This window comes from Cetorhinus maximus, chromosome 1 (genome assembly GCF_964194155.1).
Source record: "Cetorhinus maximus chromosome 1, sCetMax3.hap1.1, whole genome shotgun sequence".
In the NCBI taxonomy this organism is placed as follows: Eukaryota; Metazoa; Chordata; class Chondrichthyes; order Lamniformes; family Cetorhinidae; genus Cetorhinus; species Cetorhinus maximus.
In genome coordinates, this window is record NC_135879.1 from 168,830,199 (window position 1) to 168,843,801 (window position 13,603).

The window sequence follows — 13,603 nt, forward strand, 5'->3', positions numbered from 1 at the left end:
GTAAAGATCTGCCCTGCAATTACAGGCCAGTTAGTTTAACTTCAGTAGTGGGGAAACTTCTAGAAACAATTATTCGGGATGGAATTAATAGTCAGATGGAAAATTGTGGATTGATTCGGAAGAGTCAGCATAGATTTGATAAAGGAATATAGTGTCTAACTAACTTGCTGGAGTTTTTTGAAGAAGTAAGAGATTTTTGATGAGGGAAAGGCCGTTGATGTAGTGATCTAGATCTTGGTGTACAGGGGACAATTTCAAAGTTTGCAGGTGACACAAAACTTGGGAGAATTATTAACCGAGGAGGACAGTGTCGAACTTCAAAAGGAAATTGACACATAGGTGGAGTGGTCAGATAGGTGGCAGATGAAGTTCAATGCTGAGAAGTGAGAGGTGATACACTTTGGTACAAAGAACATGGAAAGACAAAATAAAATAAAGGATACTATTCTAAAGGGTGTGCAGGGGCAGAGAAACCTGGGCATATATGTACATAAGTCATTAAAAGTGTCAGGACAGGTAGAGAGCTGTTTCTAAAGCATACAGTATTCTAGGCTTCATTAATAGGGGCATAGAGTACAAGAGCAGGGAGATTATGACAAACTTATACAAGACACTGGTTGGACCTCAGCTGGAGTATTCTATACAGCTCTGGGTGCCGCACTATAGGAAGGATGTGAACACATTGGAGACAGTGCAGAGGGGGTTTATGAGAATAGTTCCAGGGATGAGACACTTCAGTTCTGAGGGAAGATTTCCTTGGAGAGGAGAAGGCTTAGGGCAGACTTAATAGAAGTTTTCAAAATTATGAAGCAAATGTGAGGTGAGAAAAAACTTGTTCATACAATGAGTAGTTAGACCATAAGACGTAGGAGCAGAAATTAGGCCAATCGGCCCATCGAGTCTGCTCCGCCATTCAATCATGGCTGATAAGTTTCTCAACCCCATTCTCCCGCCTTCTCCCCGTAACCTTTGATCCCCTTACCAATCAAGAACCTATCTATCTCGGTCTTAAATACACTCAATGACCTGGCCTCCACAGCCTTCTGTGACAATGAATTCCATAGATTCACCACTCTCTGACTAAAGAAGTTTCTCCTCATCTCTGTTCTAAAAGGTCTTCCCTTTACTCTGAGGCTGTGCCCTCAGATCCTAGTCTCTCCTACTAATGGAAACATCTTCCCCACGTCCACTCTATCGAGGCCTTTCAGTATTCTGTAAGTTTCAATCAGATCCCCCCTCATCCTTCTAAACTCCATCGAGTATAGACCCAGAGTCCTCAAACGTTCCTCATATGTTAAGCCTTTCATTCCTGGGATCATTCTCGTGAACCTCCTCTGGACCCTCTCCAGGGCCAGCACATCCTTCCTGAGATACGGGACCCAAAATTGCTCTCAATATTCTAAATATGGTCTGACCAGAGCCTTATAAAGCCTCAGCAGCACATCCCTGCTTTTATATTCTAGTCCTCTCGAAATAAATGCCAACATTGCATTTGCCTTCCTAACTACCGACTCAACCTGCAAGTTAACCTTAAGAGAATCCTGAATTAGGACTCCCAAGTCCCTTTGCACTCCAGATTTCTGAATTCTCTCCCCATTTAGAAAATAGTCCATGCCTCTATTCTTCCTACCAAAGTGCATGACCTCACACTTCCCCATGTTGTATTCCATCTGCCACTTCTTTGCCAGTTCTCCTAACCTGTCCAAATCCTTCTGCAGCCTCCCTGCCTCCTCAATACTACCTGTCCCTCCACCTATCTTTGTATCGTCTGCGAACTTAGCCAGGATGCCCTCAGTTCCTTCATCTAGATCATTAATGTATAAAGTGAAAAGTTGTGGTCCCAACACTGACCCCTGCGGAACTCCACTAGTCACCGGCCGCCATCCTGAGAAGGACCCCCTTATCCCCACTCTCTGCCTCCTGCCAGACAGCCAATCTTCTTTCCATGCGAATACCTTGCCTCTAACGCCATGGGCTCTTATCTTACTGAGCAGCCTCCTATGTGGCACCTTGTTGGGGTTTGGAATACACTGCCTGGGAGTGTGGTGAAGGCAGGTTCAACTGAGGCATTGGATGATTACTTAAATAGAAACGATGTGAAGGGTTACGGGGAAGAGGCAGGAGATTGGCACTAAGTTTAAAATGCTCAGAGAGCCAGTGCAGACACGATGAGCCGAATGGCCTCCCTCTGTACCATAACTATTCTGTGACATATGTTTATGCTTACATTTTTTAAATGAATAAATATTTAATTTAGTTTTATAAAAACTTCTCGAGACTCAGTGGTCTTATAACTGAATTCAAAGCCTGTATCTCAAACATACAAATAGCAAAAATTGGGTTATGACAGATGTTTCAAGTTTCCCTCTGGGATTTGAACAGCTCAGCATTTACCATCTGCTGTATCATAATCATAAATTTAGTTTCAGGTCATGCATTTATTTGTTGTAGCTGGATCTTACTGCATGGGATTAGCTTGCTCTAAAGAACAGTGACTACATTTCAAAATTATCCATTTTGGGAAGGAGTTTGGGAAATACTGAAGACATGATGAGGTGCTATACAAATTTCAGTTTTTTTTCTTAGTTCCTCTTTGTGTTTAGAACATCTGTTCTCATCCTCTGTGTCTCACCTATTCCAGTAGCCATGGCATTTTGTGTGGTTGGTCCAGTTGAGTTTCTCAAAAGGAAAAAAATATATATAGCACTTTTCATGACCTCTGGATGTCTCGAAGCACCTTATGCCAATTAAGTACTTTTTTCATTATTAATTCATGGGATGTGAGTTGCTGGCTAGGCCAGCATTTATTGCCCATCCCTTGTTCAGGGATAAGAGTCAACCACATTGCTGTGGGTCTGGAATCATATGTAGACCACGTAAGAATGGCAGATTTAGTCAACTAGAGGGATTTTTACAACAATCAACAATGGTTTCATGGTCATCGCCAGACTTTTAATTCCAGATTTGTTTTTATTGAATTCAAATTTTGCCATCTGCTGTGGGGGGATTTGAGCCCAATTCCCTTGGGCATTACCCTGGGTATCTGGAATACAAGTCCAGTGACAATATCACTATACCACTGCCTTCCCCTTCCCCTACACTTTTGAAGTGTAGTCACTGTTGTAATGTAGGAAACATGGCAGCCAATTTGTGCACAGCAATCTGCCACAAGCTGCAATGTGTTAATGACTGGCTCACTTGTTTTTGCAATGTTGAATGAAGAATAAATATTAGCCAGGTTAACTCTCCTCCTCAGTTTCATGACGTTGTGAAACCAGCTTGCAATCGTCCACTCTGCCTGTTAACGGCGGGCCACATTTTCGGATGTTAGGAACGTTATTGTAATATGCCTGCATATCATTATAATCCCAGCTTGCTGGAATCATCTCCACATGCTGTATCATCTGAGCATTCACACCGACGTGTTTCATAATTGTACATAAGCGACGTGCACCTGGCAAGCTTCACTTCGCTTGGGACTTCGAGGTTTGTTTGCCTACCTTACTTCAGGCAACACTTGTGATCATCAGTGCCAGACTTTGCAGATAGCACCACATCACTTATAGGGAGGCTCACAGGCAGGTACCTACCAGACCAGCTGTAAGGCGGGTATGGCTTTTCAAAGGCTGCAGGGCTAAAGCTTGCTTGGGAAAGGAGAGAAGTAGCCTCAGGCAAGGGAACAGGCTGCAGGGTGAGGGCTGTACTGGGGAAGGTGGGTGTCCAGGGTGTGTGTGGGGCCACATGTTGATCTGTGCAAGTGGCCTCAAGATGGTGAGGGCTGAGGGGGCAGTCTCTGGAGCAGATGAGGCCAGATGGAGATGTGGTGATGTCCCTTGAGCTGGCAGTGAAATGCCAGTGAATGTGATGGGCTTGAGTTTGAGAGTTTAGAGTGATGAGATGGTTGCCTTACCCTGGCAGCACGGATGAGATCATTCATCCTCTTTCTGCAACTTCTTCTGTGCAGCATTAGCACTGTTCACCACTGCCATCGCCTATCATGCCAGAGTGGTGAGATTGCTGGACCTCCTGTGGTTAAAGCGGGGGCAGGACATCATAGCAGACCTCCACAATGTCCAAGAAGCTTTCCAGGGTGCATTACTGAAGTGGTTGGAGTCTTCTTGCCTTTCGGGGCATTGTCTTCTGTGCAGCAGTCCTGGCCTGGAAGCACTGAGAGGGGTGCACGCAGCTGCACTTTAAATATGGTGCCCGGCATGAGGAAGTGACGAGGTGGGCAAACAAGAGCCTGCCTGCCATTGAAATGGTGTTTTTCCTGGGAATGCATGATTAATGAGGCATAACTGGGACAATACAGTGTGAAAAGCCACCAATGCAGCGGTGGGTAAAATGTTCTTTTTCCTGCCCGCTACTGCATTTAGTGTAAATCTGGGATGATTCTGCCCTTAGAGTTGGACTTAAACCCAAAACTCTGTGACTCAAGAGGCAGAGTGCTACCACAAGAGTCACACTGACAGGGTGCTGAATGGCAGGATGTTGATGGTAAAACAAAAATCGAATTACCTGGAAAAACTCAGCAGGTCTGGCAGCATCGGTGGAGAAGAAAAGAGTCGACGTTTCGGGTCCACACGACCCTTCAACAGAACAGGGTCGTGTGGACTCGAAACGTCGACTCTTTTCTTCTCCACCGATGCTGCCAGACCTGCTGAGTTTTTCCAGGTAATTCGATTTTTGTTTTGGATTTCCAGCATCCGCAGTAGTTTTTTGTTTTATTATCTGGATGTTGATGGTGCTGGATTCCGTGATGAATGTCAATAGCAAGTTCTTGGGTTCTTATTGTTGGAAATGATCATTCCCTAGCACGAATGCGGTACAAATGCTGCTTGTCACTTGACTTATCAATCAACAAGCCTCAACGTTACGGATTTTTTGTACTATTCGGATTCTGCATATTCTATAATATACTATTTTATGATGTACAAGTATTGCAAACGATGACATAGAGTTTGTTTCGCTACAAGGCATTGCTTAATGTAAACAAGGGCGTGATCCACGTCATTGCATTTATATCCAGAAGGCTGTAACATCAGGCATCAGTGTGGCTACCTTAGTTTGGTCGGATATTTCCATTTGCGTTTGGGAGGACTGTAATAAGGTCAAGATTCTGCAATGTTGAGGCTCGATTGCAAAATACATTTGCTTTGTACTCACGTATCTGTACAATCTAAAAAGTCATTTATGGTACAAATATATGATGGATTCATTAGCCTCACGTCACTGTATTGGTTTTTCCATTGAGGCCAGGAATGGATTGGCACTCCTCCCAAACCTTTTCTATTTCCTGCAGCTGGACAGCCTGGACTTGTACTGCCGGGGTTGGCGCTGCTGACGTTTTTGATAGGCGTTGGTTTGGCGAAGCAGCCTTTTGTTTGGGCGGCCCCGGGGACAGAGTGGGGTTGGTCCGGCGGTTCTGCTGTAGGGTTTTTCAGCCTCTCACTGTTCCCATTGTGACGATACTGCTGCCGCCGCCAGAGACCGGGTTGTGAACCTCGCCAGCTAGCGCGAGCCCGATCAGCCCTGCGGGGGGGGGGGGGGGACGGGGAATCGGGGCCGAGCGGGAGAGGAGACGAGGCTTTGATTTTTTTTTTGAAGGGGCGGGGACAGGGGCAGGTGTGTTTGCCCCGTTGTCTGTCGGTGGTGTGAAGTAGGACATCGACAACAATCACATCTGCACATCAAAGCTTGGATCTCCTCCTTCAGCTGGGCAGCAGAGATAGCCTGTGTCGGCCATTAGTCTTCACTCTCATTCTCCAGCAGATCACACATTGTGCGGGCTGCTGCCAGGCGTCCTTTTAAACCACACTCCCTTTCCCCTCCCACACACATACATACACACACCCCGAAGCGAGATCGTGCCGCAGACAAAACCAAGCAAACTTCGACTACTTGCAGAACTGGCTGCACAGGAAACATCCACCATCACCTCTTCAACATACGAGAACACCGGGAGGAAGATGTTTGACAGGCAGAGAATCCCCTATGTTTGTTTGGATATAATATGCATTATACTGGGTAAGTTTATATACAAATATTTATATATATTATGTGTATATTGGTTTCCCTGCATCCAGCTTTTTGTTTATATGTTTGTCCATTTGAATGCGATTGCACATGATTTTTTTAATAATGAACTTGCGCTGTGTATTTTCACTGATCTCGGTTACTCCTGCCATGTTTTGCTTCTCAACTCTCAATGAACGCGCGCGATGGTAAAAGGAGACGAGGTGAAGGATGGATGTGACCTGTGAAGTGTTCAGATTCTGATTAAAGAGGTAAACACGAAACAGTACGAGCTTGTTCTGGCACTCAATTTCTCTGCAGGAATAAAATATTATTATTTTAACAGACGGTAAACTATTGCTGGCAGGTAAGTATTTGCTGCCACCCTCACAAAGGGAACCGGTCTGTTAATGTGATCCAGGCGGTCTCCGCAGTCAGTCACTTACTCAGTGTCAGCCCTTGGCAGCCTAAATTGTTGACTAGAGCAGATTTTTCTTTTTTCTCTCTCCAGTTAGTCCCTTTGCCTTTCTCCCTTCGCAGCTACAGGGCAAAACTTTCAGTGTCAAAAGAAAGGACACGAATTGATAAAACGGTTCACTGCAAAAAATAATTAAATTCTGTACGGACTACAAAAGAAGGACAATTAAATTAATAATTATTTAATTGCCCCAAATTGGATTTTAAATATTTAGCTGACCTAGTCAGAGAAACGGTGGACTTCAATTGTGATTTGCTAAGATAAATATTACTAAGCAAGGAACAAATGTAATTCATATTTTAGACATAGATTATTGACATTGAGCTAAAGCAGTCATCAGTGTAGTAATATTAATGACTTCTTAATCCCTGTCGAACAATTTTGGATACAGTTACCAGTTCGTGAACAATTTTGGATACAGTTACCAGTTCGTAAACAATTCAGTGGGCTTTGCTCTTTCAACGGCAAAGAAAGGTTTACATCAAGTCAGACTGAACTTCACATACGGTAACATTTTCAGTTACTTGAAAGAAGTTCTGCGTTCTTTATTCGGTCGCCTCTTCAAACCTGGTAATATACTCAACTTTTATTTCTGGTAACTATTATTTTAACACTTGCTCAAGATCTTGGAAATGGGCCCGGAAGAGCTGTTTTCATTTTACCTGTTATTTCTAGGACGGTAATGACATAATGGATATAATTACAACGCTAAAGTTGGTTCAGACAAAGTCATTTGAAGAATAAAAAAGGACTGGCATTTACGCAGCGCTTTTCACGACCACCAGACGTCTCGCAGCTCTTTACAGCTGTAACTTTTGAAGTGTTTTCAGCTACTGTTGTAGGAAATGCACAGCTAATTTGGGCACAGCAAGTTCCCAGAATGATCACAAACAGCAATATGATAATGACCAGATAATTTGTTTTGTGTGATGTTGATTAACAGATAAATATTGGGCAGGATGTGTTAATAAGGTCCAAAATTACAGCAATTAAGTTAAAAATTATTAGCTAAAAAGTGTTTGAATCTTGTGTATCCTGGTATGACTCATCGGCTCAAGTTTAAATGCAGATTGTAAAATGGTGCATATAATTCACTCTGCTAGAGTAGTAGGACATTGATTCACCTGTGATCCTGACATATTGACTGATTGCAGCTTTCTCATTGCAGAATGCATCAACTGGATGCCAATTCTTCCACAAGTCATAGTCATTATGGTGCAAAAGGAGGTCATTAGGCCCATCAAGTCCATGCCATCTCTCCATGGAGCAAACCAGTCAGTCCCATTCTACCCGCTCAATCCCCATAGCCCTACACCTGGAATTTATTTCCCTCAAGTGCTCATCTAATTTTCTTTTAAGATCATTGATCGTCTCCATTTCCATCACCCTCGTAAACTACGAGTTCCTGACCACTCAGAATCACAGAACGGTAACAGCACAAAGGAAGGCCATTTGGCCTGTTGTGTCTGCGTCAAATCTCCGAAGGAGCAATTTACCGAGTGCCACTCCCTGGCCTTCTCCCTGTAGCGTTGCACATGCTTCCTTTTCAGACAATAATCCAATTCTTTCTTAAACGCCTCGATTGAATTGCCACCACTACACTCTCGGGTAGGACATTCCAAATCCCGACCTCTGGCTGTGTGGAAAAAGTTTTTCCTCATGTCTCCATTGTTTCTTTTGCCATTTACCTTAAATCTGTGCCCTCTTGATCCTTCCAGCAAGGGGAACAGTTTTTCCCTTTCCATCTATCCTGATCCCTGATGATTTTGAATACTTCTGTCAAAGGTATGACATAATAGATATAATGACAAAGTTAAAGTTGGTTCGGACAAAGTCATTTGAAGAATAAAAAAGATTGGCATTTACGTAGCGCTTTTCATGACCTCCAGATGTCTCACAGCTCTTAACCTTCTCTTTTCCAAGGAAAACAGTCCTAACTTCTCCAATCTATCTATGTAACTGAAGTTCCTCAACCAGTCCTGTGAATCTTTTCTACGCGCTCTCTAATGCCTTCACACTTTTCCTAACACGTGGCACCCAGAACTGGACATGAAACTCCAGTTAAGGCCGAAAAAATGTTCTTTACAAGTTTAAACTAACCTTCTTGCTATTGTACTCTATGCCCCTATTAATAAAACCTAGGATGCTGTGTGCTTTATTAACCTAATTCTCAACCTGTCCTGCCACCTTCATTGACCTAGGCACATATAGATCCATGTCCCTCTGATCTTGCACCTCCTTTAGAATTGTACAATTTATTTTATGTTCTCCCTACCAAAATGTATCACTTCACACTTCTCTACATTGAACTTCATCTGCCACTTGTCTGCTCATTTCACCAACCTGTCTATGTCCTTTTGAAGTTCAACATTATCCTCCTCACTGTTCACAATGCTTCCAGTGCTATCATCCGCAAATATGAAATTGAAAGGAACAGCTCAAAATTGGATGTGAGATCCACACCACCAGAGAGTTGGAGAGTTATGTGATGGAGTGAATAGCTAGGTGATAAGACCTTGAGAAGATGGTTCATCAGGTCGTTCCAATACAGCTACAACACTGGCATCTAACTGGCAATCTGGAAAATTACCTAGGTATGTCCTGTCCACAAAAAGCAGCACAAATCCAACCTGGCCAATTACTGCCCCATCAGCCTACTCTCAATCATCAGCAAATTGATGTAAGGGATTGTTGGCAGTGTTATTAAATGGCACTTACTCAGGAATAACCAGCACACTGATGCTCAATTTGGGTTGCAGCATGGTCACTCAGCTCCTGACCTCTACTGTTTTTTGTCACTTAGCCAATATCATATTCATGTCCCCTTTATTCCACCAAAAGTTATAACTTTGCTTACAATTCTGTTATGTGGCACTGTATCAAATGTCTTTTGGAAGTCCATGTACACCACATCAGCAGCTTTACCCTACCCTCATCAACCCTCTCTGTTGGCCTATAGTTGCTGGGTTTAGCTTTACCCTACCCTCATCAACCCTCTCTGTTGGCCTATAGTTGCTGGGTTTATCTTTACACCCTTTTGAACAAGGTTGCAATTCTCCAGTCCTCTGGCACCACCCCTGAGTTTAAGGAAGACTGAAAAACTATGGTCAGTGCCTCTGCACTTTCCACTGTCACTTCTCGTTGTTTCGTTGGATGCATCTCATCTGGTCCTGATTCCTTATCAGCTTTAAGTACAGCCTATCCACTACCACCACCTTATCAATTTTAAACACTTCAAGTGTCTGAATTACCTTGTCCTTTCACCATAATCTGTTCAACATCTTCCTTGGTAAAGATAGATGCAAAATATTAATTTAATACCTCAGCCATGCCCCCTGCTTCCATGTGCAAATCTCCTTTTTGGTCCTTATTTGACCTCACTCAACCTCTTCCAAACCTTTTACTATTTATATACCTACAGTAGACTTTTGGATTTTCTTTTAAAGTTAGTTACCAGCCTTTTTTCATACAGCCTTTTTTCATACTCTCTTTGCTTTGCTTTTCTTATTTGCTTTTTCACTTCCCCACTGAAATTTCTATATTCAGCCTGATTCTCAGTTGTATTATCCACCTTTTGTCGTAAGTACTTTTTCTCCTTCATCTTAATCTCTGTCTCTTTCATCATCTAGGGAGTTCTGGATTTATTTGCCCTACCTGTTCCCTTCATGGGAATACACCTTGACTGTGGCTAAACTATCTCCTCTTTAAAAGCAGCCTATTATTCAGTTACCATTTTGTCTGCCAACCTTTGGATCTGCGGCAGATAAATTGGAATCATTCTTACCCCATTGAAGTTGGCTTTTCCCCAGTTAATTATTCTTGCTCTGGATTGTTCATTGTCCTTTTCCATAACCAACCTAAACCTTATGATACAATGGTCACTGGCCCCTAAATGCTCCCTTGCTGACACTCGATCCACTTGACCCACTTCATTCCCAAGAACCAGGTGTAGCAGGACCTCCTTTCTCATTGGACTCAAAACATATTGCTATAGAAAATTCTCCTGAACACAATTTTAAAACTCTTGCCCCTCTCTGCCCTTTACACTACTACTACGCTAGGTTATATTTGGGTAATTAAATTCCTCCCTTTATATTGGCTCTATAATTCTTGCATCTTTCTGTAATTTCCTTGCAAATTTTCTACATCCTTCCCATTAGTTTGTGGCTGAGCAACGTAATTGCACCATTTTTGTTCCTTAGCTCTAACTAAATAGATTCTGTCCCTGATTCCTCTGGGACACCCTCCCTCTCCTCTCTGATGCTTTCCTAAATCAATACCATCACCCTATTCCCCTTTCCTTCTTTTCCTGTCTTAACCTGAACACCATGTATCCAGGAATGTTTAATATCCAGTCCTGCCCTTTGAGCCATGTCGCTGTTATAGCTGCAACATCATATTTCCAAATGGCAATCTGCACCTGTAACTCATCAATCTTGTTTACTACACTCACATACATGCACAGTAACCCTAATTTAGACTTTATCACTTTCTCCCTTACTCTGAACTCACCTCATACCTTACTATTTCCTGCTGTAGTACTGTGTCTCTCCGAGTATTCTGTGCACCATAGTATTCCATGCTGATATTATTTCCCCGTTCCCCAAGTTAGTTTAAGTCCTTCCCAATAGCATTAACAAAGAAAACGGTCCCGGCTCTGCCTGATCTGTATAGGTTCATCTCCCGCAGAGCCAGAAATCTACAGCTCTCCCTCCTGCACCATCTTTCCAGCCATGCATTCATCGGCTTTATCCTCCTATTTCTATACTCACTTACACATGGAGCTGGAAGTAATCCAGAAATCACTGTTTTGAAGTCCTGCTTACTAAGCTCCTACCTAGCTCCCTGAATTTAGACTGCAGGACTACATCCCTTTTTCTGCCTATATTATTGATACCAACGTGGACCACGACTGCTAGCTCTTCACCCTCCCCACTCAGAGTGCTCTGCAGCCGTTCAGTGACATCCATGACCTGGATGACCATGATATCCAGTGAGGCAACATACCATCCTAGATTCACGTCTGTGGCTGCAGAAAAGTCTATGTATTTCCCTGACTATTGAATATCCTATCACTCTTGCTCTTCCAGTCTTCTTTGTGCCTCCTTGGTGCCATGGTCTTGGATCTGACTGCACTCCCCAAATGAACGATCACTCTCATCAGTATCTAAAACTGAATACTGGTTGGAGAATAAGATGCACTCAGGGGCTTCTGCACTAAGTGTCTGTTTCTTCTTGATGGCTGGTGCCCACCCATTCCCACTCATTGCTTAAAAAATGTTCTTGCTATATATTTATACAGAAAATGTTATTTAGCCCATCAGATATGTTATTTACCACAAAAAAACCATTCCACTTTTTAATTAGGACAACCCATTATAACTGTAGGTTCGGCAAAATTGTTTCTTGAAAAGAAAATTATGCTAAACTCCAAAATACCTGTCGGACCTTCTAATGTGACTGGTTGATTTCAAAGCAGAATAAATCGAACAGTGCAAGGTTCAACATGTTCTACATAACATTCAGTCATTTGTTCGTACTTATTGTTATAATTCTGGACCCTCATCTTAACCAGATAGTCACCCAGCCCAATGTGTTAACACAGTGATGCACAACATTTAGGGAAACATATTAAATGTCACTATTGCCATGAAATAGGATTCATGTCTGTTCTGGAGACGCCCTGCTGCACTAATTGTAGATGTTGATTCTACAATTGTTGTAGTCGATAGCATAGCAATTTGCTCCCACAGCAGATATATTTAACCAGGACTGGATCCGCCACACTGTCCACACATTTCTTTTACTGTAAGAATAGCTTAAATAGTGGACAAAAATAGTGGAAATGAGGTTTCCTTCTTCCTTTATGATCAATGTACTTTTTTTGTGGAATTGTGACAGAAGTCCGCAGTGTATTTCCATTTGTACATTGTAAGTCAACCAACCTTCCAGGGCTCTTGACGGGGAGCATTGTCCATAAATCAGTTCTGATGGCCTTGGAACTTTTTGTTCTATAAAGAAAGCAGCAAAGACTTTTGGGTGAAACTGGCCAGGCATATCTTCCACTTGTACTCTGACAAAATATTTAATGAGCTGTAACTGTCACAGCCAACAAACTTTAGATTCAGTTCAGTTCTGTAGAAAATAAAATTGACCTTTTGCCAGACTGACAAAAATGAAGACTCAATATTTGAGTATTGCTGCATAATGAGACATGTTGTCAAAGCTTTTTGCCTTGCATTCATCAGGACAAATGCAAGAATACCAAATTTCAAAGGGAGCAACAATTGATACTGCATGAGAAAAGGGTGCTGATTCTGATTGATCAAGGTGTTGCCATGGAGGATGCATCAGTGAAATATTGTCCCCATAATTTTGTTTAATTTAAAAAAGTGTAATGCTTGGACATGATCCTTTTTCCTGCAGAGGACAGGTCCATGGGTATGAATATATGTAACTTCTAGCAAGTATAAGCAAGCCATATTGCAGGCCCAACCGAGAATCTTAAATTAATTGTTAGTCTAATTCTTAGCACACTTGGGATTATTCAGCAAGTGCTGTTCAATCGCAGAATCACATCTAATGTTAGATATTATGTTCTGAGTTTTGCAAGCACGGGCTGGTTGAGTATGGTTGGTTCTCACCGTTTCTAGCTTTTTGCAATTCATTTTGATCTATCCATTTTAGGTCCAAACTGGACACCCTAAATTTGCCTACATTGGACTCCATTTGCCACAGTTTTGCTTATTCACTTAATTTGGAATATCTCTTTATAATTTTATGCTTCCATCCGCACTGCTTACAACGTTAACTATATTTATGTCATCAGCAAACTAGCATATATGCCTCTTTATCCGGTAATCTAATTTGTTAACAAGTACAGTGAATATTTGTGGCCTCAACACAAATTCCTATGCTACACCAGTAGTCATATCCTGCCAATATGGGTACCTGCACATTATCTCTACCCTCTGTCACCTGCCACTCAGCCAATTTCCTAACCAAGTCAATAATTCACACCAACCTACATAGAAGTTAAGAGTCCCCCATTAGAACCACTCTGTCTTTACTACATGTTTGTCTAATCTCTGCATTTATACATTCTGCCAC

The 13,603-nt window shown here is 42.4% G+C and overlaps 1 protein-coding gene across 2 annotated transcripts in view; it reads left to right on the forward strand.

Annotated features, from left to right (window-relative positions):
* The first annotated feature begins 5,390 nt into the window (after positions 1-5,390).
* Positions 5,391-13,603, forward strand: part of plpp1a (phospholipid phosphatase 1a) — a 112,076-nt gene continuing 103,863 nt past the window's right edge. Inside the window, exon 1 of one of the 2 annotated variants that reach the window (XM_078549751.1) lies at positions 5,391-6,027. In XM_078549751.1, the coding sequence (XP_078405877.1) occupies positions 5,970-6,027 (58 nt within the window). In that variant the 5' untranslated portion in view covers positions 5,391-5,969. The remainder of the gene's footprint in view (positions 6,028-13,603) is intronic. The other variant, XM_078549745.1, reaches the window with a different exon arrangement.